This window comes from Neophocaena asiaeorientalis, unplaced genomic scaffold (genome assembly GCF_003031525.2).
Source record: "Neophocaena asiaeorientalis asiaeorientalis breed wild unplaced genomic scaffold, Neophocaena_asiaeorientalis_V1.1 scaffold438, whole genome shotgun sequence".
NCBI lineage: Eukaryota > Metazoa > Chordata > Mammalia > Artiodactyla > Phocoenidae > Neophocaena > Neophocaena asiaeorientalis.
In genome coordinates, this window is record NW_020173491.1 from 4,725,089 (window position 1) to 4,752,024 (window position 26,936).

At 36.4% G+C, this 26,936-nt stretch overlaps 1 protein-coding gene across 2 annotated transcripts in view; it reads left to right on the forward strand.

Annotated features, from left to right (window-relative positions):
* Positions 1-26,936, forward strand: part of RBL2 (RB transcriptional corepressor like 2) — a 43,407-nt gene that overhangs the window by 3,303 nt on the left and 13,168 nt on the right. The window contains exons 3-14 of one of the 2 annotated variants that reach the window (XM_024747372.1): positions 1,599-1,799; positions 5,011-5,075; positions 8,586-8,714; positions 10,224-10,384; positions 10,477-10,541; positions 11,499-11,685; positions 18,379-18,545; positions 20,717-20,826; positions 21,541-21,644; positions 22,737-22,874; positions 24,346-24,510; positions 25,029-25,140. In XM_024747372.1, coding sequence (XP_024603140.1) covers positions 1,599-1,799; positions 5,011-5,075; positions 8,586-8,714; positions 10,224-10,384; positions 10,477-10,541; positions 11,499-11,685; positions 18,379-18,545; positions 20,717-20,826; positions 21,541-21,644; positions 22,737-22,874; positions 24,346-24,510; positions 25,029-25,140 — 1,604 coding nt within the window. The remainder of the gene's footprint in view (positions 1-1,598; positions 1,800-5,010; positions 5,076-8,585; positions 8,715-10,223; positions 10,385-10,476; positions 10,542-11,498; positions 11,686-18,378; positions 18,546-20,716; positions 20,827-21,540; positions 21,645-22,736; positions 22,875-24,345; positions 24,511-25,028; positions 25,141-26,936) is intronic. The other variant, XM_024747373.1, reaches the window with a different exon arrangement.

Genomic DNA, 26,936 nt, shown 5'->3' on the forward strand with positions numbered 1-26,936 from the left:
TAATCTTTTAGCTGGAGTCTATTTATTAACCTTGAACTCCATCCTGAGTTATATTTAGACCTAAGAACAAGAGGCAGTGTGTAAAGAGTTGAACACCTGGGCTGTAAACCCGTAGAAGTGGGCTTAAATAAGGTGCAAAATATAACCATTACAAAGAAGAAAAGTGGGGTCAGACTCATCCAGTTAAATGACAGACAAGGGACTTTAGAAGCAAAGGTCAAATTATGGAATCATCATTATAAACTCTAGTAAACTAAGCTTACCTAATATTTTAATGCAAGTAATATCTCAGACTTCAGTTTTATTTCCAATTCGAAAGCTCAATTTTTATTTTAAAATTTTTACCTATGGGTTCAGATTATTTACTTCTCTGCAGCAATGGACTAAATGAATTAAAAAGAAAGAGCAGATTGGGAGAAGATATTTACAGTGTAACAAAAGATCAGTATCCAGAATTACATAAAGGACTACTAACAAATAGTTAAATAATTGACAAATAGCTACTAAAAAATTAGGCCTTCACAAAGGCCTAAACTCACATAGCTAATACATGTAGGCAAAGATGTTCAGTCTCACAAGTAATCAAGGAAGTTCGAAGTAAAAATAAGGTAATATTTCATTCTCATCAGATTGGGGAAATTTGGAGTCTCATGACACCAAGTCTGGTCATTATGTAGGGAAATAGGAACTCTGTATTGCTGGTGTACATTGGAGAGAGTATAAATTGGCACAGTCACTCTAGTGGGAAATTTGGCAGTATCTAGTAAAGTTGAAGATGCATATTCTCTGACTCAGCAGTTCTGCTCCTCAGGGTAGTTCTTAAAGAAACTTCAGCATACAAGTACAGAAATGTGTTCATTACAGCATTTTTGTTATAGTGAGAAATTAGAAACCTCAATTTCCATTGGTTGGGGAATGAACGCAAAACATGGTAGTTCATATGAAGGAATATTTTTAGCAATTAAAAATTAGATCTACACGTAGCAACATTAATCTCATAAACATATTGAATGAAGAAACAAGTTGTAGAATGCTACTTACAGTATGATACCATGTATATAAAATTTTAAAACCACACATACAAAAGATACTACTAAACTGTTCATGGGTACATATATAATCACATAGTAAGTGTAAAAACTCGGATGGGAAGACTCAGACTATACAGTGGAGCTTATCTTTGGGGAAGAAGAGTCCAAAGGGAACTGGCTGTTTCTGTAGAATCTGAAGCAGACATGGCAAAATGTATTTGATATGTTTATATTTGTTAAATCTGGCAATTGTTACATGAATGTTGGTTATGTTCTCTGGTTAACTACTTATTTTCCACTTCTTTTGTATTGATATGTATTTCATACTTTTTTTAAACTTTTAGGTAATCTCAGGAAAAGAGATTAGGGAAATTAGATTTGGAAGATGAGAGAAATAAACCAATCTGTGAGATTAGCCAGAGAGGCATGAGTTGTGATTTTATATCACTGTCTAAAAGTAATATAATTTAATGAGTTAATTTCAATTTACTTTTAATTATCTAATTTGTATATTTTACCCTGTGTTAATTACAAAAAAAAAATCTCATTTTTTATTTTTAATATCAGCTTAATTGAATTTTTTCACAAGATGAAGAAATGGGAAGACATGGCAAACCTACCCGCACAGTTCAGAGAACGGACTGAGAGATTAGAAAGAAACTTCACTGTTTCTGCTGTAATCTTTAAGAAATATGAACCCATTTTTCAGGACATTTTTAAATATCCTCAAGAGGAGCAGCCTCGTCAACAAAGAGGAAGAAAACAGCGGTATGTTTCTGTATTTGTTAAGCAGGAATACACATTTGTCTGTACTACAGTTTTGATCCCTTAGTTTGTGTCCCTCAGTTTATTTTGCTGGTCTTAAGAAACAAATGTGATTTCATAAGTAATCTTTTTTTCCAATAATAATTTCTTGCTTTTCATTGTATGTTAGCTCTGAAGAGTTTGGCTTCTTTCACGTTGCAAAATGTGTGGAATCTCTGTTTCTATAAACTTTCCCTGTTCATTTAAGCAACCGAAAATGCAAAAATCAGACCTTAGATACTCTCACCAGTTAGCAATCTTGGGTATAGTATTTGACTACTTAATTTTCTATTATCGACGATATTGACTATTTCTATTATTTTCTACATATTATAATACATATAGACTATTTCTTTATTTGACTTTTATGTCAAACTGAATAGTAAAGAAATCCCCCTGAAAAGGCTTCTCTATGTATTTTGATGTTTACAACCAGTGAAAAGTAGAGAAACTGGATTGGGGGGAGAATAGTGGAACTGAAAACTGAAATTATTGTGAAATTCTGCTTCTGACTGTGTCTGCAAATCTGTAAACTTATTCTGGCTCGATGTTTTCCATCTTTCCTGGTAGATAAGGGCAATTATGGGATACAAATTCTCTACTTTTATCACGAAAGTTTTTTTCATAAAGTAGAAATGAAAATTTGTTCTTAAAATAGAACTAGAAAAATGTTGACAAGAAAAGTAGGGGAAAAGAAGTTATTGTAATTGAATGAATAATGTTTGCTTCTCTTTCAATATAAAAATGTTCCCAAACTGTGAAGGATGTTTACAGTAAGTGAGCAGCTTAAAAAAATAAAACAATGTTCATTTTTATATACTTGACCCCACTGATACGGAAGCAGCTGGTCTAGTTTGCTTGCAGTTTTAGGGAATTGTCTATTTATAATTAAGTATTCTAAAGTTTGGATAGAAGCTTGTTTCTGAGTCTAAGTGAGGCTGATATGATCATTTATAGAAAGATATAGAATATCTTCTTTCTGTGAAGTGTTGTAAAAATGATTTCAGATTGTATTTGCTTTGATATTTATTAGGGTGTATGGACTACTTAATTCTAATTCAGAAAATTCTAATAAGTTTATCTAAAAATTTTACATCTATATCACCCTGTATACTTTTTATTAGTACTTTTGGCTAATATTAGTAATAGTAATGTATACCATTTACTGAGTATTTATTATGGGGCAGGGACTCTTCTAAGACTTAAGCATGTATTACTTCAGTTAATCATTACGATGGCTTTATGAGGTTGATACTGTTGTTACAGGTGGGGGGAAACAAGCCTTTGAGAGGTTCAGTAATTTGGCCAAGGTCACACAGTAAGTGTGGAGCTCTTATTGAAACTTAAGTAGTCTGCCTGCAGAGCCCGTGTATTTCACCACGACTCAGTACTGCATCTCACACACTGGTCTTTGAAAAATTCTCACTGAGTATTTATTGAGAGCTTACTGTATGTAGGATACAAATGTTAAAAAAAAAAATAAAACCAAAACCCAGAGTCACTGTCTTTTGAGAGCTTACAGTAAGTATAGTCAGGGAGAGGCATGTATAAGTGCAAAAGATAATAGAAATGTAGGACTTTTGAGGCAAAAATAAGCCACTCTGTATAAGACAGTTAGGTAAGGTTCCATGGAGTAAGCAGAAATAGGACTGGAAGGATGGGTAGGATTTTGACAGGTGAATTTGGAGATACAGGTAGCCTTCTATGCAGAGGATGAAGAACGAAGACACCAAAGCAGCAAAGTAGGAGGAAATTTGGCTGAGTAGGTTAAGTTTGTTCTAGAGTTCTAGAGCCAGTTTTTGGAGTGGCTTGAGTGTTGTTTTTTTCTTCCAGTTTTATTGTGGTATAATTAACATGCAGCACTATATATATTTCAGGTGTACAGCATAATGATCTGACTTACATACATCATGAAATGATGACCGCAGTAAGTTTAGTGAACAGCCATCATCTCACTTAGAAATACAAAACTAAATAGAAAAAAAATGTTTCTTTGTGATCACAACTCTTAAGATTTATTCTCTTAACTTTCATATATAACATACAGCAGTGTTAATTATATTTATGTTGTACATTACATCGCTAGGACTTATTTATCTTATAACTGTAAGTTAGCATGGCTTCTAAAATGTTTGACTTTTATCTTGCTAGGTATCAAAACTAGGTAGTTTATCACATGCCTATGGTGGGGAGCCTACTTTTTAAAGCAGGGCAAAGACGTTTAATCCTTGCCATCGACTGGTGAATTAAATACAGTATTATACCCAAGTAGAATGATCTTTTAGCAGATGGAGAGACTAAGGCACATGGAGAGCAAGTGTACTTAGCTAATGACAGTGCGGGAACTAAACCCCAGTCTTCAGATTCTTCTCTTCAAAGCACCTTGGTAGAATAAGGCTATTGGGATATGGAGCCAACAGATGTCTTACCTAAACATTGGCAGAGGATTTGGTAGAAAAGCCAAGTTTAAAACAGGTCTGAAACTCCCTGTAGCAGACATCTTAGCAAATATAACAGGTACACTTTTATTTTCCCCCTTCCTCCTCCCTGCAACAGGTACTCCTAATGATAGAAATATAAGGAATTATGGGGAGCCCCGAATTTACATTAAAAAGTCCTTTTGTGGGACTTCCCTGGCGGTCCATTGGTTAAGACTCCGAGCTCCCACTGCAGGGGGCACGGGTTCGGTCCGTAGTCGGGGTAAGATCCCGCATGCCATGCAGCACAGCCAAAAAAAAAAAATCCATTTGTGACTTGATATATAATCTGGAATGTCTTTAGGGAGGGAGGGTTTACATTTCATCAACTATGGTGGAGGGGAAAAAAAGTTGGAGGAATATCTGCCTGCATACATGGGTCTTAAAGCAGCATTAGCCTTGCTGATGTCATCAGAAGGACTATTGTTACTCGTTTTATTTTCTACCTTACTTATCTTGACCTGCAAAAGCTTTTACACTTCTTCAGAATTTTCTTCTAAGATGAGTGCTTTCCCTCGCTCCCAGATATTCCCTTACCAGTATTTGGTTGGAGCAGAACTTCTTGCACATTTTCCATGTGAAATGAATCTGCTGTCACTCCCTCTGACTGTGGGTTTTGTTTCTCACCTAGTTTACAGTCATTTGTCATGTCTTTTTCTGATTCTTCTGTTATCTCATGACTTTTTTCTCCCCCAAAGGCGACAGCCCTGTACCGTGTCTGAAGTTTTCCATTTTTGTTGGGTGCTTTTTATATATGCAAAAGGTAAGGAAAGAGCGATATTTATTTAAATATTAGTTTATTTAAAAGTTCAGGTACTACTATTGTCAACCTATAATGTGTATCAGGAAAAGATTCTCACTGAAAAATTTCTCAAGGATTTTAGTCCCAGGTTCTTTTTTAAGTATTGCCTTTTCATAAGAGTCTTTTGAAATTCTTTACAGTATCCCAAACTTCCTTCATTAAATGGAAATTCCTTCGTTTTGTTCTTACACAACATTTTTTCCAAAGCACATTATCTCTGAATTATGGACTGAAACACATTAGTGTGTCTGTGCTTATATCTTGGGCTGTATTTTTCACAAGACATGTCTTATTTAATTGAGTGGGACTGATCATTCTCAGAGTAGTTCAGATTACTTTTTACATCTTGTTCAGGTAAATATGCTTGATCAAATACCTTTAGATACAATTTATTTTCTCTACCTCCTCTTCTCACTTAACCTGTCCAAGGTCTGCATTCAGTGAAATACATTTTTATTCTTATTATTGTCCTCTCTGTATTTTTTTTAAATCAGGAATGAATTGACTATCACTAAGTTTATTGAAATGAAATATAAAATATGTGTAAAATTTATGCAGCTTATTCCTAGGCGTAGTGTCTTTTTTTTTTTTTTTAAGTTGAGGTATAGTTGTTTTACAATGTTGTGTTAGTTTCTACTGTACAGCGAAGTGGAGTTCCCTGTGCTATACAGCATGTTCTTACCTCTCTGTATTTCTATGTAGAAATGATTCTTACTAATATATAGAAGAGCAGAAAGTACAGTTACACAGCTTTTTCTATAGATTATATAGAATGCCTTTGCCATTAAGATATCCCAATAAAATGCAAGGTTAAAATCAAAGAATTATTAGAGCTGGCAGGTGTTTCATAAATATAAGAGGTTCTCATTATTAGATCAATTTGTCCAACTTATTTAAAAAGTCAGTAACTGAGGCCCAGAAACTAACTGCTAGAAACAGAGCTAGGATTTGAATCCACATCTCCTAGCTCTTGGTTTCATGCCACATGTGTAGGCCCTCTAGCAGGAATGTGTCACTCCCTTGGTGTCAGTTCAATTTGTCTGACTGTAGCTGGTCCTTTCTAGCTAGTTAGGTTAGAACTTATCCTTCCTTCCCTGAGTTGCATGCTTTATTGAAAAGAAAAATCTTTCTTTTGTCAAAAATAAGGTCTTGGTTATTTTTGCTTTCCATCACACTGGATGTTTCTTTAGCAGAGATGAAGGTGGTGTGATCAGTGGCATGAAATTTAGAAAGACTTAAGAGCATATAAACTGTTTTCATGATGGTTGGAACATTTGCTACCACTTGGCTTACTGTGGCTGGTGTTATGATATTAGTCTTGACAGTAGATTGTGGGCAGGTATATCTGACTTCTAGGATTTATATCTGTTTTATGTCTTATGACATGTATACTTGGAGGTAAGTATTTGGTACTATATAAATTATTGGAAGAGAAGTGTATTGTCTTTATTTAGGTTTTGGTCTCACTTGATCAACTGGGGTGGCATAGCTTTTGTCTCTACAATTAACTCAGTGGTTGAGTTTTACCTTACTGTTATTAATTCCGATATAATTATTTGGTCTAAAGAGCCTTTGTCTACCCACGATCCAGCACTATGATCGTTTATGATTCACTAGGATCTTTTCCAATAGAGTAGTTTAGTTGGTTTCATTCAGTTCTTGATTTAGTTATTTGGGGGACGGTGTACTCTTATAGACACCTTTTTCATCACTTTGTCTGCAACAGTGGGCATCCCAGATTATCTCATTCCTGATAAACAAGATAACTTTTGCCTGTTATCTTTGTTGACTTCCAATGGCAAGTACACACCAGTGACAAGTTTGGGCTTGTTGTCATGAAGGGCTTTGTGGACTGAAGACTGTTAGGTGCCACTTCCTGTTTTACATGTTATCCCAAGTCTTCAGTCAGATTATCTTTGTTGATTGAAAGATAAAATATCTCACGAAGTGAGATTTATTTCTAAAGTCAGGATTTGAAATGTAGAGTATGTCATGATGGGAGAGTCGTGGAGTTTAGGTTCTGATCTTTAGGGGCATTTCAGATTTTTGTTAGAAGTCACTGTGCTGCCAGTTATTTCCTTCCATGGCAGGTACAACACCAGCGACAAGTTTAGGCTTGTCAGTGTGTAGGGCTTTGTAGCTTGAAACTGGTAGGTACCACTTCCTGTTTTACATCTGAGGAATTGAGTATGTTTTAATATTAAGCATCTTTTTTGTGAAACCATGCAAGTTAGTTTGGTTATATCAATGCAAAGTTTAGCCTATTAATTATCATTTGTCTTTTTGGCAGCAGAAAACTATTTTTTCTCTTTAATCCATTTAAATTGATTTGTTGAAATATTTCCATCTATTAAAAAAAAAAAAAAAGAATTGCTTATCCTGCTACGCTGAGGTAAGTGGTAACTTTCTTTAGAGGAAAGGAGAGAAAACAGCCTGAAACAGAGTAGTGTGAGTGTGTGTGTGTATGCATTTGGGTAGTCATTTAGTGTGAAAATGTCAAGGTTTAGAAATAATTCTTCAGATGTATGTTAGCTATTTAAGTTGAATTCATCTGATGTTATAAGAGTGTAAAATCAATATGAAGCATATATATGCAGTGTTTAATGCTTAAAGATACAAAAAAATCTAGAAATATTCCTTAATTTCTAAGAATAATAAAACTGTTTTAACTGCCTATAAAAACTGTTTTCAATGTTAGAGTTAAACCAGAACTACAGAAATGACATGTTTCTTTAGGTTTAGGTTTTGGTTTATTTTTTTGTTACCAAGCATCAACAATTATTCCTGGGATACTAGCTCTAGAACTGAAATATCTTTTATTGTGGTCCTGTTGCGTTAATTTATATGAGCTTGTATTACTACATCAAAAAGTATTTAAAATATTACCGTTAGGAGTCTGATTATAGTTTCTGGTCTTTTTAAAATACATACATGAAAAAATAATTATATTAATCATTTTTTCAGCTTTTCCCATCTAAGCATTTCTACCAGTTTTCTTGACAGATAAATATTTTCATACCAAACAGTTTCTTACAGCTTGAGATAATTTATGAAATTGTTTGTGTTCAGAATTTTCAAAAGAAAAACCAAGTATGATAAAATTTTGATCAGCTATTAGGCATTTAATAAATGCTTATTTAATGAATATTAATGAATGGCATTTATAGTAAAGTTTTGGTTTTTCTTAAACTCTTTTTTAAAAAATACTTATTTTTAAAATTTATTTATTTGGTTGTGCCAGGTCTTAGTTGTGGCCGGCGGGCTTCTTAGTCTTACTCTTATCTATCTAGTTTAATAAATTTCTAAGAGTTTAATATTTCAAACTGTAAATTTGCCAAAACACTTTCTGTAGCTCTTGAGTCAGCTTTGTACAGTGTTGTATAATGTCATTTTAACTAAAGGAAGAAATTATTTTAAAAATATTGTGAAGTTGATGCAAATTTAACTCTATAATTGTTTATAATCCTGTAGGTAATTTCCCCATGATTAGTGATGATCTGGTTAATTCTTATCATCTTCTGCTGTGTGCTTTGGACTTAGTTTATGGAAATGCCCTTCAATGTTCCAATCGTAAAGAACTCGTGAACCCTAATTTTAAAGGTAAGTTTGTAAATCAAAGACTGTCAGACAACTCACATTTCTACATTGTGTTTACTGTTGGGAGTTGTACACATACTACGGCTTTCCTAGCACCAGAGAACATAAATGCTTTTCAAAGCTTCATCACCAGAGTACTTACAACTAGGAGTTGAGCTATCTGTAAAAATATTTATGGAAAAAGAAATTGCAAATATCACAAAGTTTAAAGTCTTAGATGGCAACTTTAGAAGTTTCTGAAATATATATTCAACAAGAAGAAGGAATTTAAAAACCTGGAGTAGCAAAGATGACATTAGAGCTGACGGTGGTTTTCTACATTGGCAAGTTTCATGGCTGACACACAGGAGGAGGTCAAAGCAGATTTATTGAAAGAATCTCCATTTCAGATCTTTTCTATAGAAGAGGAGTAGCTATGGTTCTAAAATAAGTAAGATGAATTTTCAACTCTAAACTAAAAGGTGTTTGGAAATGATAGTTATTTTGGCAATCCATAGGCTTTAAGGTATATAATTTCTATGAATGATATACAATAAGAGACCAATTATGTATAAAGCAAATATTAAAAATTATTTATTGGGCTCCCCTGGTGGCGCAGTGGTTAGGAGTCCGCCTGCCGATGCAGGGAACGCGGGTTCGTGCCCCGGTCCGGGAGGATCCCGCGTGCCACGGAGCGACTGGGCCCGTGACCCATGGCCACTGAGCCTGCGCGTCCGGAGCCTGTATTCCGCAGCGGAAGGGGCCACAGCAGTGAGAGGCCCGCGTACCGCAGGAAAAAAAAAAAAGTATTTATTGAGCTATTATATAATGCTGCTGCTATTTGAATAATACCTTGGTAGGATTCTGAGTGATTGTCAGTTGTGGGGTGGTTACAATTAGAATTTCAGCTTGTCTGAATCTCAAGGTAGATTTTTAAAGTTAGTGGAGTTAATTACTTCAGTTGCTTCTGGTTTGGTAAGTTTAATGTTCTCTGTATTCTGTCCTTTTATTTCCCTCCTAACTCCCTTTTATATTTCTATATAGCTGCTTCCCTTCATTTTATTCCCTCTTTTTTATTTCTCTTGCATTGAGTCTAGAACAAGGGCTGTAAATTAATATGATAAATACATATAATATAATTAAATCAAAGTATATAAAGAGTGTGTACTTTGAACAGTAATTTTTTTCAAGGTGCTATTTTTATTTGAATGTAACGCTTATTGGCAAAATTTTATTTTTCTGGTTTTTAGATCTTATAGCAATATACTAAATTATTTTTTTAGTTTTTCTTTTTTAACCATCTCCAGGTAGATAACTGAATAACCGAAATCTTTTGAGCAGTGATACGCTTTACCTCTATTTGCTGTTTTTGAAGTATATTTAAATAGAGTCAAATTAGGCCCTTACACTATTTCCTGTACACTCATATGCTAACTCAAGTGCTGATTAGACTCTCTATTATTTATATTTTAGTTTATTACAGTTTGGTTTATGGAATGCTACCTGCTATCTCTATGATTTTACCCATCACAGGTCTATCTGAAGATTTTCACGCTAAGGATTCTAAACCTTCTTCCGACCCACCTTGTGTCATTGAGAAACTCTGTTCCTTACATGACGGCCTAGTTTTGGAAGCAAAGGGAATAAAGGAACATTTCTGGAAACCTTATATTAGGAAACTTTATGAAAAAAAGGTTTGTAAGTAGTAAAGAAGTAATTTGCAAATATCTTCTGGGCAAAGACTTGATTTAATACGATGACTTAAGGATCTTTTCTTTCATCATAGCTCCTTAAGGGAAAAGAAGAAAATCTTACTGGTTTTTTAGAACCTGGGAATTTTGGAGAGAGTTTGTGAGTACTTCTGTTATAAACGTACTTTAATGTTTTAAATTATGTACCTAGGAAACCTCAGAGTTTCATGTTTTTGTTTTTTTTTTTTAATTTATTTAATTTATTTATTTTGGCTGCGCTGGGTCTTCATTGCTGCGCGCGGTTGTGCCGAGCAGGGGATGGTCTTCATTGTGGTGTGCAGGCTTCCCATTGTGGTGGCTTCTCTTGTTGCGGAGCATGGGCTCTAGGCGCGCAGGCCTCAGCAGCCGTGGCTCACGGGCTCCAGAGCTCAGGCTCAGCAGCTGCGGCACACGGGCCTACTTGCTCCGTGGCATGTGGGATCCTCCCGGACCAGGGCTCGAACCCGTGTCCCCTGCATTGGCAGGCGGATTCTTAACAACTGTGCCACCAAGGAAGCCCGAGTTTCATGTTTTTATTGTTTGTATCCTGGAAATTTAGAATATGTCTTGTGGCAGAATATAGGGATGCAATAAAAAATTCTGTCAACTGTTACTCGAAGCACATGTTTTAGATTTATTGAAAACTGTATGGCCGTTCTTTAAAGCTTTAATAGTTAAGCTTTTGGATCATGATTTTTGAAATAAAGAAATTCTTTTGGAACTACACAGGGGAAGAATGATGATGTGGAAGTACTTAGGTCTCCAAACTTGCCTGGAGCAGCTAAGAAAGATAATTAGGCTTCTCACCAGAAGCTGTACCTACCAGGCAGCTTGGTACAGGATACCCATCCTGAAATACTGTCACCAAAGTATACTTACTGTACAATGCATGAGCATAATGGAGCAGGCTTGTATTTTATACTCCTCAGTTTTTATAATTAACAGTGATCCCACTAAAACTTAACTTTTACAAAATTATTAGAATTTTTAGTAAATGAAAAAATGAAACAAGTAGCCTAAAACAACTGAAATGGCAGTTCTGTGAGTATACATTTTGCCTATTTTTTTTCCCCTATAGTAAAGCCATCAATAAGGCCTATGAGGAGTATGTTTTATCTGTTGGGAATTTAGATGAGCGGATCTTTCTTGGAGAGGATGCTGAAGAGGAAATTGGGACCCTCTCAAGGTGTTTGAATACTGGTTCAGGAACAGAGACTGCTGAAAGGGTGCAGATGAAAAGCATCTTGCAGCAGCACTTTGACAAGGTGAGTTGAGCCATGCCAGAAGAGTGGAAATACAGGAGCAGGCATGCCAGAGGTTCTATTTTATTTTGGTAATTGTGTGTGTAGATGCGTTTTACTTGCTTCCAGTGTGAAAAAGAAAATTCACATCCTACTTATCTTAATTGAAAAAGTTATCTCCCAGGAGATGGAAACAACCTAAGTGCCCATCATCGGATGAATGGATAAAGAAGATGTGGCACATATATGCAGTGGAATATTACTTAGCCATAAAAAGAAATGAAATTGAGCTATTTGTAATGAGGTGGATGGACCTAGAGTCTGTCATACAGAGTGAAGTAAGTCAGAAAGAGAAAAACAAATACCATATGCTAACACATATATATGGCATTTAAGAAAAAAAAAATGTCATGAAGAGCCTAGGGGTAAGACAGGAATAAAGACACAGACCTACTAGAGAATGGACTTGAGGATATGGGGAGGGGGAAGGGTAAGCTGGGACAAAGTGAGAGAGTGGCATGGACATATAGACACTACCGAACATAAAATAGATAGCTAGTGGGAAGCAGCCGCATAGCACAGGGAGATCAGCTCGGTGCTTTTTGACCGCCTGGAGGGGTGGGATAGGGAGGGTGGGAGGGAGGGCGACGCAAGAGGGAAGAGATATGGAAACATGTGTATATGTATAACTGATTCACTTTGTTATACAGCAGAAACTAACACACCATTGTAAAGCAATTATACTCCAATAAAGATGTAAATCAAAACAAACAAACAAAAAACACTTTTGGGGCTTCCCTGGTGGCGCAGTGGTTGAGAGCCCACCTGCCAATGCAGGGGACACAGGCTCGTGCCCTGGTCCGGGAAGATCCCACATGCTGCGGAGCGGCTGGGCCCGTGAGCCATGGCCGCCAAGCCTGTGCGTCCGGAGCCTGTGCTCCGCAACGGGAGAGGCCCGTGTACTGCAAAAAAAACCAAAACAAACAAACAAAAAAACACTTTTGAGGACCAAAAAAAAAAAGTTATCTCTATGTTTACTGTTTTAAATTTTGTCAACCTTGACTTTCAAAATTTTTGGTTAGATCTGGGAAAAAGAATTTAATATAAATGTAAATGAATGTATCATGCTGATGATTGTTGGTTTTGAGAATACAGCCCATATTGAACATAGTAAGTGTTTAGAAAATGTTGATTGACCCAAATTGGTACCTTCATCTAAGAGACTAGAGAAACTGAGAATCTGTAGTCTTTAAGAAAGTTCTGTTAAACTGAGTTTCAGGATCATATGTATATTTCATGCAGACACTTAGGATGATGGCGACTAGGAGTTTCCCTTCTGTTGTGTGGTGTTCATACAACAGAAAATAAGCACCTTCTGACAGGTGCTTCCAGAGGCAGTGTAGCTAATTCCAAGGGGTAACTCACCTGTAAGACCAGACTTAAGACTGGTTTGCTTTCTCATTCAACAAATATTCTCAAGGTATGCTGTATGTCAGATTGTGTCCTGGACACTGGGGCTATGTCAGTGAACAAAATAGCTATGAATATCCTGGAATTTACTGATGGCTTGGATCTAGGGTGTAAAAGGAAAGAAAACAGTGATGACTCCAGTTGGGTGAATGGTATAAAAGCTAAAGTCCTTACAAATGCCTAAAAAGTCTTCAGTGATCTAGCCGTGCTACCTCTCTGAATTCATCTCCCACCACTTTCCTCCTCACCCTTTCCACTCATGCCACATTAACCTCCTTTTTCTTTCTTCACATATGCCAAGCATACTCCCAACTCAAAGCCTTTGCTCCTGCTGTTTTCTCAGCCTAGAGCAAGTTTCTTCAAGATGCTCATGTGGTTTACTTCCTCGCTTCCTTCAGATCTCTGATAACCTGACTACTATATAAAATAATAACCACTAGCATCCTCCCCTACCTCAGGACTTGCTTTCCCCCTTATTTTGCCATTAGTGTTCCTGATAGTATTTATCAGTGTCTGATGGTTGGTAGGTAGGTAGGTAGAAATAAAGAATTGATTGTCTCAAGATAATAAATACATAGAGAGAGAGAGAGAGAAGGAGAGAAAGAGAGGGAGGAAGAGAGGGAGAGAGGAAGAAAGGAAGGAAGGATAGATGGATTGTTTATTATCTGTCTCCCTGCATTAGAATATAAGCTTTATGAGGTCTATGACCAGTGTTGTATTCAGTGCTTGTAGGCATTCCATAAATATTTACTATTGACATTTATTGAGGGGAAAGAACAAGTCTAGTGGGGAAAAAATCAAGAGTTAGAGTTATGAGCACGTTAAGGGTGAGATGTCTTTTAAATATTCTAGTAGAGGAGTTAAACAGGCCATTTAGAGGTACAAGACTAGAGCTCACAGCAAAAGTAAGGGCTGTATATATATATATATATACCCTTAGGATATATATAGTGTCATTAGGATACAGATGGCTTTTAAAGCCATGGAATTAAGAGAGGTTACCTAGTAGTATGAGTTGATAGACAATAAAAGAGGTCTAAGAAGTTAAAGAGAGACTCTTCTTGATCAGAATGCACAGGAAGCTTTAAACTAAGAACTTAAACAGGGCTACCAAGAAGCCCCATGCTGACCTTGAGGACTACAGGCAGGAAGTTGTTTGTGGTCGTCGTATGTCATTTCCTTTGTGGAAGTGCTGCTACCTGTGGGCCACGTGGTAAGATGCTGCTGGCTGCTGTTGCTTCTCCTCCCAGCAATGCACTGGTTCATAAACAGGGAAGAAGGTGGCTGTAAGAAAAGCTGTTAAATATAGGGAGAAATCTTCTGAATGTAGTTAATCTACGTAGATCATCTTATTGACCTAAAAAAAATTACAGAATTAATTTCTTTGAAACAAAGTGAAAGTCTTGGCTCTACTCTTGTTTAATTCACAGAGAAAACACATATAGATTTATTTCTGTATGGCAAATTACTGTGTTTTTCTGTATCTCATGAAACTTGAATAGTTCTGTTGCCAGGTAAAAATTTTGCTGGGTGTTTTTACAACTATCTCTAGAATAAGCACATTTAATACATAGGGAAATATAGTCTATCTTGAATAGTAAAAAACTCTTTAGCTATCTTAACCTTTCAGAGTTTGTTGGAAAAATTAGAAAAGATATTTTATTAGCCTATGTATGTTTTTAACATCTTTATTGGAGTATAATTGCTTTACAATGGTGTGTTAGTTTCTGCTGTATAACAAAGTGAATCAATTATACATATACATATGTCCCCATATCTCTTCCCTCTTGCATCTCCCTCCCTCCGACCCTCCCTATCCCACCCGTCTAGGTGGTCACAAAGCACCGAGCAGATCTCCGTGTGCAATGCGGCTGCTTCCCACTAGCTATCTATTTTACGTTTGGTAGTGTCTATATGTCCATGCCCCTCTCTCACTTTGTCCCAGCTTACCCTTCCCCCTCCCCATATCCTCAAGTCCATGCTCTAGTAGGTCTGTGTCTTTATTCCTGTCTTGCCCCTAGGTTCTTCATGACCATTTTTTTTTTTTTTTTTTTTTTCAGATTCCATATATATGTGTTAGCATACGGTATTTGTTTTTCTCTTTCTGACTACCACTCTGTATGACAGACTCCAGGTCTATCCACCACACTACAAATAACTCAATTTCGTTTCTTTTTATGGCTGAGTAATATTCCATTGTATATATGTGCCACATCTTCTTTATCCATTCATCTGTTAATGGACACTTAGGTTGCTTCCATGTCCTGGCTATTGTAAATACAGCTGCAAAAATTTTGTTTATTTGTTTTTGGCTGCATTGGGTCTTTGTTGCCACGTGCAGGCTTTCTCTACTTGCAGTGAGCTACTCTTTGTTGCAGTGCATGGGCTTTTCATTGCGGTGGCGTCTCTTATTGTGGAGCACGGTCTTTAGGTGCACCGGCTCAGTAGTTGTGGCTCACGGGCTCAGTAGTTGTGGCGCATGGGCTTAGTTGCTCCGTCATATGTGGGATCTTCCCGGACCAGGGCTCAAACCTGTATCCCCTGCATTGGCAGGTGGACTCTTAACCACTGTGCCACAAGGGAAGCCCTGTTTGCTAGTATTTTGTTGAGGATTTTTGCATCTATGTTCATCAGTGTTAGTGGCCTGTAGTTTTCTTTCTTTGTGACATCTTTGTCTGGTTTTGGTATTAGGGTGATGGTGGCCTCGTAGAATGAGTTTGGGAGTGTTCCTCCCTCTGCTATATTTTGGAAGATTTTGAGAAGGATGGGTGTTAGCTCTTCTCTAAATGATAGAATTTGCCTGTAAAGTCATCTGGTCTTGGGCTTTTGTTTCTTGGAAGATGTTTAATCACAGTTTAAATTTCAGTGCTTGTGATTGGTCTGTTCATATTTTCTATTTTTCCTGGTTCAGTCTTGGAAGGTTGTACATTTCTAAGAATTTGTCCATTTCTCCAGGGTGTCCTTTTTTTTTTTTTTTGCGGTACACAGGCTTCTCCCTGTTGTGGCCTCTCCCATTGCAGAGCACAGGCTCCAGACGCACAGGCTCAGCAGCCATGGCTCACGGGCCCAGCCGCTCCGTGGCATGTGGGATCCTCCTGGACTGGGGCACGAACCTGTGTCCCCTGCATCAGCAGGCGGACTCTCAACCACTACGCCACCAGGGAAGCCCCCGGGTTGTCCATTTTTGGGGCATATAGTTGCTTGTAGTAATCTCTCATGATCCTTTGTATTTCTGCAGTGTCAGTTGTTACTTCTCCTTTTTCACTTCTAATTCTATTGATTTGCGTCTTCTCCCTTTTTTGCTTGATGAGTCTGGCTAATGGTTTATCAATTTTGTTTATCTTCTCAAAGAACCAGCTTTTAGTTTTATTGATCTTTGCTATCGTTTCCTTCATTTCTTTTTCATTTATTTCTGATCTGATCTTTATGATTTCTTTCCTTCTGCTAACTTTGGGTGTTTTTTGTTCTTCTTTCTCTAATTGCTTTAGGTGCAAGGTTAGGTTGTTTATTTGAGATGTTTCTTGTTTCTTAAGGTAGGATTGTATTGCTATAAACTTCCCTCTTAGAACTGCTTTTGCTGCCTCCCATAGGTTTTGGGCCGTCGTGTTTTCATTGTCACTTGTTTCTAGGTATTTTTTGATTTCCTCTTTGATTTCTTCAATGATCTCTTGGATATTAAGTAGTGTATTGTTTAGCCTCCATGTGTTTGTATTTTTTACAGATATTTTCCTGTAATTGATATCTGGTCTTATAGCGTTGTGGTCGGAAAAGATACTTGATACGATTTCAGTTTTCTTAAATTTATAGCCTATGTATTCATGCTTAAACTCTTGACGTTAAGTTATATCTTTTTCATATTTGTGTTCAAGAATTTCACTTAAACTTATTTCTCTGAAGATCTGTCTGCTTTGGGGGGAAAAACTGTGATAGGTTCTAGTAACTAAAGGTAAAGAAGGGCAAGAAGACTGAAGAAGGCTGTTCTGCATCAGGTTGTATTCTGCATCTAAGAATGTTTGTTTTATCCTCTCTGTGAAGCAAATTTGATTATTTTTTATTTTTTTATAAATTTATTTTATTTATTTATTTTTGGCTGTGTTGGGTCTTCGTTGCTGCGCGTGGGCTTTCTCTAGTTGCGGCGAACTGGGGCTACTCTTTGTTGCATTGTGGGGGCTTCTCATTGTGGTGGCTTCTCTTGTTGTGGAGCATGGGCTCTAGGCACATGGGTTTCAGTAGTTGTGGCACATGGGCTCAGCAGTTGTGGCTCACAGGCTCTAGAGCGCAGGCTCAGTAGTTGTGGCGCACGGGCTTAGTTGCTCCACGACATGTGGGATCTTCACGGACCAGGGCTTGAACCCATGTCTCCTGCATTGGCAGGTGGATTCTTAACCACTGCGCCACCAGGACAGTCCAAATTTGATTATTTAGATGAGCTTTTATTAAATCATGGATTTCATTTGGGCCAGATTTATTCTCAGCTTTCCTTTGTCAATCTTTGAGTAATTACAAAAATAGCAGTAGATGGGAACGGTGAAATTCTGTTTGTCAGAGATAGCCTTAATATTTTCATGCTTATGTTTGCCTTCAAGCTCAAGTTTTTGTTTTTTGTGGTATACGGGCCTCTCACTGTTGTGGCCTCTCCCGTTGCAGAGCACAGGCTCCGGACACGCAGGCTCAGCGGCCATGGCTCACGGGCCCAGCTTTTCCGCGGCATGTGGGAACTTCCCGTACCGGGACACGAACCTGTGTCCCCTGCATCGGCACGCGGACTCTCAACCACTGTGCCACCAGGGAAGCTCCAAGCTTAAGTTTTGAAGGAGGAATAATAGGGAACTATGCCTTATCTTAAACATTTAACCTTTTATTTTATTTTTACTTTTTTTTTTGGCTGTGCCACACGGTGTGGTTGGTGGGATCTTAGTTCTCTGACCAGGGATTGAACCTAGGCCCTCAGCAGTGAAAGTGTGGAGTCCTAACCACTGGACTGCCAGGGAATTCCCATAAACATTTAACTTTTAAGAGACAAACTTCTTAGTTGTCTAAAGTGCAGATTGTCCTTTCACACAATTTCACATGGATAGTCGTGGCTCTTGGTGGTGTAACATTTAAATTCCAAGAACAATGACAGAAATCACTAATATTTATTGATAATATAAAGTTCTGATTAGCTTGAAATTCCCATTCATGAAGTAATTGAAAGTAGTTTAGGTCTTTTTGACCTAAAATAATGTTCTTTTTCCTCCTCTTTAGTCTAAAGCACTTAGGATCTCTACCCCACTTACTGGTGTGAGGTACATTAAGGGTAACAGCCCTTGTGTGACTCCAGTTTCTACAGCTACACATAGCTTGAGTCGTCTTCACACCATGCTCACAGGCCTCAGGAATGCACCAAGTGAGAAACTGGAACAGATTCTAAGGTTAGTTTGAGCCATTCTTGTCTTCTAAGATTTGGTTGTTGACTATTTTCCAATTTTCTATTTTAATTTTTCACCCTTTGTGCCTTAATTCACCCATTGATAATTTTATATCAATTGCATGCTCAGTTCTGTTGTTAGTCTTTAGAGGACATAGCAATATAAAACGTATGAATAGAAAATGACCCTTTCTTTCTCAGTATCTTAGTCTTCTTGGGCTGCTATAACAGAATATGGTAGACTGCTTATAAACAACAGAAATAAATTTCTCACAGTTCTAGAGGCTGGAAGTCCAAGATCAGGGTGCTAACGGATTCAGTGTCTGGTGAGGACTGCTTCCTGGTTCATAGATAGCTGTCTTTTGCTGTGTCCTCATGTAGCAGAAGGAGGCAAAGGAGCTCTCTAGGGTCTCCTTTATAAGGGCTCTAATTCCATTCATGAGGACTCCACCCTCATGACCTAATCCCTCCCAAATGCCCCACCTCCATACACCATCACATTGGGGATTAGATTTCAACATATAAATTTGGGGCAGGGGGTAAGGAGGGGGGCAACACAAACATTCAGTCCATAGCTCTCGATTATTTTTTAACATAGTTCAGGAGATAGTAACTAATAACACTAGACACTGTAGAATAAAGCACCAAACTATCTATTACCAGTTGTTCTCTCTTAAGATTTCAGGGAAGCGGGGGATGTGTAAAGATGGGTGTTTGTCAAAGAGCTTCAGGAAGAGGATTGGACCTGAGCAAATTTCTGAAGGGTTGGTCAGATTTGAAAAGATAGCCAGTTAGATTCATAACCAATGTAAAACCACTGTAACTTTCTAAGTTTTATAAAACACCCTTAGCCTGAAAAGGAAGTCAACTACCTTTAGTTCCTTTGATCTGTCTGATACTAGTAGGAATATCAGGAAGCATTAGTGAAAAACACAATAGACTGAATTTCATTACCTGTGCATAATTTTTGGCAAATTTATTTGACAAAGTTACTTCCAAGACTGCTCCTGTTCCTAAAAATTTATGATTTAATGATGTAGACTCTATAGGAGCCAATTTGATTTCTGGTGATATGGTGTAAGAAAGCTCTGTATAAACATAAAATAATTTCCCATTCATAGCTAGACTTATTAAATACCAAGGCTGACTAATTTTCCTGTACATTTTCATGAAGTCTACTTTATTCACAAACTTGATTGTGATTGACACCCAACAGGGTTTGTCTGTATGGCCTCTTCCTAAGTCATATTTCTCAGATGGTCCTTGTTTACCTAGAATTCAGAAGCATTTCATAAATACATTTTAGAAGCCTGTCTTAACTGTTATGTCTTCCAGATCTCTTTACAGTCTCTAACTAGGAGTAGCAGCTTCTTTAATCTTAAATAACCATTAGTGGAGTTAAATATTGCCAGTAGCTACTAGGTAAAACCAAAGGGTCCTGTTTTTGTAACCTCTGTGTATGTTCATAAATAAAATTCTGCTTGCATATGATATTCAGTAGCCATCTCTACCAGGATTATAATTGATTATATTTCCTTTATAATTTTCTAAACTTGCTGCATTTTTATAGAGAATATTTATGTTTATGATCGAGATAAAGACATAGTTGTTACAAAAGCCCACATGGTGATCATCTAATGTATTATGCTTCTGCATCGAACATATATTGCCTTTCTAGTAAAAAAAAAAAAAATCAATGAAATAAACTTCATTTTAGAGGAGAAAATGTAGAATGCCAGTAATGATTTATATAAGTTTGTTGTAGTATAGATCATATACCCCTTCACTCTGTTTTTTTCTAGGAGTTCTTAATAAGAGATGTACTGCCCTCTAGGGAAACAGTTGAGGGCAGTTTTGTTTGTCATCAGTGATTGCAGATGTGTAGGCTAGGTGGGTCATGCACATCAAATAGGCACCAGTCAAAGTTCCTAAACTTAACTGCAGTAAAAGGTACAGCTCCATGAAAGAAATATTTTTTCATTCAAATGGTAATACTAACACCTTTGATAAGGAATTATGGGATCTCCTGGATTAATAGGGAAGTGTATAGTTTCTCTTTGAAGTATTTTATATTTACAGGTTAAAATTACTCTGAAATTACAGAGTTGTAAATAGTTTATCACTTTGTGACTTGACAAAACCTTTAAATCAGATAATTTCTTCTTATTTTTTTAGGACATGTTCCAGAGATCCAACCCAGGCTATAGCCAACAGATTGAAAGAAATGTATGAAATATATTCTCAGCATTCCCAGCCAGATGAGGATATCAGTAATTGTGCTAAAGGTAAGGCTTAATATTATCTATATTGTTCTCATCTTTGAACTTTAACTACATGCATTCCTTTCTTGGAAACCGAGTCAGAAATATGAAGAAAAAATTTGACTTTAGACTGAGGGCCAGAATATGGATGTCCAATTTTTCTGTCAACCAACTGATTTCTGGGCCATTCTCAATAAGAGAGAAATTTTAGACTGATAACCTCTATTATGTTGGACTTCTGGCACTTTAAAAAAATCTTTGGTTTTCATTTGTAGACTGGATTTTCAGTATAGAACTATAGTGATTCTTCAAAATGGTAAGAACAAGGACAGAATATAATAGTTGTTACATGCCCAGACCCATTGGAGTTGTTTGATGTCATGAAGTATGAATACCAAGTAGGAGTGGAATAATAAACCAATTACATATGTCTTAGCATAGAGCTGCTCTATTCAAAATACAAAAAAAAAAAAAAAGTGTGAATCTTGATGGAATGCTATTGCAGTTTTTATGTGCAAACTTCATTTCACAATTTTAGAAAAATTTCAGTGTTACCATGAAGATGAAATTAAGGAATCTTAGGGATGATTGAAATAGCAACTGTAGGAAGTGCATGTATATGAAGTGTTGGGTTGGTTTTTAAATTTTATTCTGCTGTAGGGAATGGGATGGATCCTCATTTTCCCCAGTATTTGTGTTCTTTGCATGTGATTTTTGTGTTTTTTATTATTTATGCAGAAATTGCCAGCAAACATTTTCGTTTTGCAGAGATGCTTTACTATAAAGTGTTAGAATCTGTTATTGAGCAGGAACAAAAAAGACTGGGAGACATGGATTTATCTGTGAGTAAATAGCTAATGTACTGAGCACCACAATAAAATGTAGTTTCCTTTCAGCCCCACCCACCAAAAAAAAAAGCCATTATTGAAAAAATAATACATGGCTTTGAGGGAATAAGATTGGCATCTAAGAAAACTTGTGTTCTGAGTCCTCTTACCTCCAGTCCCCCACTTAGTGTTTCTCATTGCAGCAGTTTCTGTGGGTAGTAAGACTCTGTAGTCAAGGATTAAAACGTTCAGACTTAACCTTAATTGAGGTTTTTAAATAACAGAATTTTAATTCAAGCCATGTATAGAATAAATTGAGTATTGACTATATAGGAATTTAACATAAACATTCAACCATTGATCTTTGGCTAAGATAATTTTTCTAGATTGTACAAGTGATATTACTTTTAATGACATCAATAAAAATAATTTTTTAAAAATTAATTTTTAAATAACATTTTAGAGAAAATTGTAAAATTGACAAATAATTGTTCTAACTCCTTGTAACTATTCACACTTCTCTTATTCTATATAAAAATATGGCTGTGTATACAATGGAATGTTACTGAGCCATAAAATAGAGTGAAATTCTGCCATTTGCAGCAACATGGATGGACCTAGAGATTATTATGCTTAGTGAAATAAATCAGACAGAAAGAAAAATACAGTATTATATCACTTACATATGGAATCTAAAAACTATGCAAAACAGAAACAGACTCACATATATAGAAAACAAACTTGGGTTATCAAAGGGGAGAGGGAAGGGGGAAGGGGCAAATTAGGCATATGGGATTAACAGATACTAACTACTATGTATAAAAATAGGTAAGCAACAAGGATATATTGTATAACACAGTCAATTATAGCCATTATCTTGTAATAACTTTATTTAGAGTATAATCTGCAGAAATACTGAATCACTAGGCTGTATACCTGAAACTAATATAATATTGTAAATCAACTGTACTTCAATAAAAATATTATATGGCTGTATACGGTTGTAGGAATTTAAAAGGCTGTTTTAGGACAGTTTTTTTTATTTTGAAAACATACAGAAGGGTATATAAAGGTTTCTAAATGTTAAAGCTTCGTTTTTTTTAATAGGGCATTCTGGAACAAGATGCATTCCACAGATCGCTCTTGGCCTGCTGCCTTGAGGTCGTCACTTTTTCTTATAAGCCTCCTGGGAATTTTCCATGTATTACTGAAATATTTGATGTACCACTTTATCATTTTTACAAGGTATTTTTAAAAATCTGAAACTGATGAGGAAATTGTGGATGAGATCCACTTCCTGTGGTTAGCCATCTAATTCATTTTAATATATGAGTACATTTCTTCTATTTTTAATTACATATTTAATAATTTCCACTCTAAATGGGGAGCAGAGAAGAAATAGGAGTCTTAAGAACTATATACTTTCAATGTATTGTATAGACTTATTTTGTGTAAAAGTTTCATATAATTCCTCCTTTTGTCTGATAAAGTCTTTTAGAATACTTTCATTTTATGCGCTAAGAAGGTTTTAGAAAAGTAGCAAACATATCACTAGCTAATCGTGATAGCAACCTTCTTTTTTTAAAAAAAATTTTGACTTATTTATTTGGCTGCATCAGGGCTTAGTTGCGACAACACGGGATCTTCGTTGCGCCATACGAGAGCTTTCATTGAGGCGCGCAGGCTCAGTAGTTGTGGTGCACAGGCTTAGTTGCCCTGCGGCACGTGGGATCTTAGTTCCCCGACCAGGGATCGAACCTGCGTCCCCTGCATTGGAAGGCAGATTCTTAACCACTGGACCACCAGGGAAATCCCCACAACCTTCTTTTTTATTTTATGAAAATTAAGTGAAAGTGTCTTTCAAAAAAAAAAAAAAAACTCCTTTTCACATACTATATAGAGGCACAGAATTATAGCATTGATTTGGTTTCCCTCTTAATATTGATTTAGTGTATGGATTTAATTCTCCTACAGTAGTCAAAACTAATTTTTATAATGGCATAAACTGAATGCTCAGAGTTTTTAAATGTGAAATTTTGGGACTTCCCTGGTGGTGCAGTGGTTAAGAATCTGCCTGTGAATACAGGGGACACGGGTTCGAGCCCTGGTCCGGGAAGATCCCACCTGCCGCAGAGCAGCTAAGCCGGCAAGCCACAACTACTGAGCCCGCGTGCCACAACTACTGAAGCCCGTGCGCCTAGAGCCCGTGCTCCATCACAAGAGACGCCACCACGATGAGAAGCCCGTGCGCCACAGTGAAGAGTAACCCCTCCTCACCGCAATTAGAGAAAGCCCATGAGCAGCAACAAAGACCCAATGCAGCCAAAAATAAAATAATAAATAAATAACTATATAAATAAATAAATATGAAATTTTGAGTAATGTTTTTTAATCTCAATAGACAAGGCATGTTTTCTAAAGATTTTTGAAATTTTTAATTTAAAGATCTTTGAAATGTATCACTATACAAAAGATTTTATATAATTCATACATGCAGTTTAAATAATTATTTATAAAGATAGTGAAAGGAAGAGTACCTGTTTCAAAATAGTACTAGTCTTTAAACTTGTAATTTTTGATAAATTGACTTTTTTGTTTCTATAAATATGTAAAAAAACTTAAATAAGTTTACCAATTTTGCTTTTGCACTTGAACAATTTTTTTTGTTAAAAAATTGTTGTTACTAAACAAACCAAGACATTTTTAAAAATTTCAGGTGATAGAAGTATTCATTAGAGCAGAAGATGGCCTTTGTAGAGAGGTGGTAAAACACCTTAATCAGATTGAAGAACAGATCTTGGATCATTTGGCATGGAAACCAGAGTCTCCACTCTGGGACAGAATTAGAGACAATGAAAACAGAGTTCCTACATGTGAAGAGGTTTGTGAAAAGATGTTAACATCTTTCTATGATAAAAGTATATCAATATATAGTCTATTCATAATTCTCTTTCACCGACCACAGTTAAACTTAGCATCTTCCTCATAAGTATGGGAGGGTAATAGCTGGGTTTAATTTGGTACAATCACCCCTATATCTAAGAGGAACCAAGAGTCAGAAATAATTTGTGACTGCCCCAAGGTTTCAGTGACAGAGTAAGAGTTCAGTGTTCTTTCTTGATTTTCTAATCAAGTTTCAATACCTTAAAATGGTTGTCTAATTCTCTAAATCAGTAATGAAGGTTAATTTATATTTAGTGTCCAATTATTAGATTTGAATTTTTTAAGCCTGCCAGAATTTTTTTTAACTTCAGTATGAAAGTGGAAAATACAGGGGATTTTATTTAGGTGGAATAACTGATGAGCCAAGATAGTTTTCTTTTGCCTTAGATTATTATTATATTTCTAATTAAAATACTCTTTTGAATAATGGCATTCTGTGTAAACATTCCCTAATAGGTCATGCCACCTCAGAACCTGGAAAGAGCGGATGAAATTTGTATTGCTGGCTCCCCTTTGACTCCCAGAAGGGTGAGTGAAGTTCGTGCTGATGCTGGAGGACTTGGAAGAAGTAAGTTTAAAATATTAAGGGAAGTATTTTGGGGCCTAGCATCTGGAGATTTAAATTCCATCTAAAACTACAAGTGAAGTTAGTAGGGTGTATATAGAAGAAAATATTCTGTACATTATAGTACCACATGGATCACTTTAACGCTTTTGAAAAATATTAAAGAACACGGGAAAATGCGTGAAAAGTCAAGTGTCTTTTAAAATAGATAGAATGCTGTATAGTAATGTGATTCCTATTTATTAAGTGTATCTTTTTTCTATAAGCATGCAAAAGGGCTGAAATGGAAAAACCAAACTATTAATGATTATTGTTGGGTAATAGAATTCTAGGTGATTTCTGTAAATTTTTAAAGATGAATATGTATTACTTTTAAAATCGGAAGAAACAGAAAAATCTTCTTAAAGGTAAAGTGTATGATCTAATTAGGTACAGATGAGCCATTGAGTTAAGAGGACTGAATGGCCTGAGCATGTTCAGCTTTTTTTTTTTTTTTTTTTTTTGGCTGTGCCTTGCAGCTTATGGGATCATAGTTCCCTGACCAGGGATTGAACCCGGGCCGTGGAAGTGAAAGCAAGTCCTAACCACTGGACTGCCAGGGAATTCCCAAGCATGTTCAGCTTTGACTCTTGTCAGTTGAGCAGTGCTACCCTGGTTAATACAACAGCATTGCTGGCCCTGAGGTACAGAAAAGAGAAATTTTGCTTTTCATCTGGTTACATTTTAGGCAGTTCTTTATAACATCTGCCAGGTGCAACGTTTAAGTTTACATCAGATAAAACTACTTTTTAAAAAAAGCAATTCTGTGAATCCAGAGAGTTCTAAATCCTTGGATTGCATTAGAAGGACATTCTTGTTTCTAGATCAACTTTTTAATGTAATTGATAAGCACTGGCTATAGAAGAAAGATCAGTTTTAAAATGAGGAATCACTCTGTGTCAGTGCATACTCAATGAATATGGATGATCTATATGAAAACTTACTCATTTTTGAAAGAGGAGGCATAAAGGCTTAATGGTTTATTTTTCTGCTTATTATCCACTCAGACCCATAGATCTGATAGCTGGTCTTCCTCAGTCCTATTTCTGTAGAGTTTTTCCTTCCCTAATCAATGGATTAGGACTTGACTTTAAACTTCATTTTTTTGTACTTATCACTTCTCCATTTTCATGAGGGCTTTTAATATTTTACGAGATAACGATCATAATTTGAAACACTTTTTTTTTTTGGCCATGCCCCGTGGTATGTGGGATCCTAGTTCCCCACCCAGGGATCAAACCTGTGTCCCCTGCATTGGAAGCATGGAGTCTTAACCACTGGACCGCTAGGGAAGTCCTTGAAACACTTTTAAAAAAATTTTATTGAAGTATAGTTGATTTACAATGTTGTGTTAATTTCTGCTGTATAGCAGAGTGACTCAGTTATACATATTCTTTTTCATAATGGATTATCAAAGGATATTGAATATAGTTCCCTGTGCTATACAATAGGACCTTGTTGTTTATCCAGAGATAATGATCATAATTAATGTATTCTTCCTAACTCTGCAGCTTTGTTCCAAATATAAATCTAGTACGTTTATTTGCCTTTGTATCACCAGGAAATTATAATGTTAAGCCACAGTCTGTCAGAACTGCTCCTGTCAGTCCTCTTACGAACTCCCTACATAGATTTTAATATTTAAAACCCAGTGATGTGCAGTTTTTACAGCTGGACATGGAAGAGGGAAAGGGATGCCTCTCAAAAATTCAGACAGTGGTGTGAATACTTAAGTATAATGGTTAACAGAGTTTCTGTGT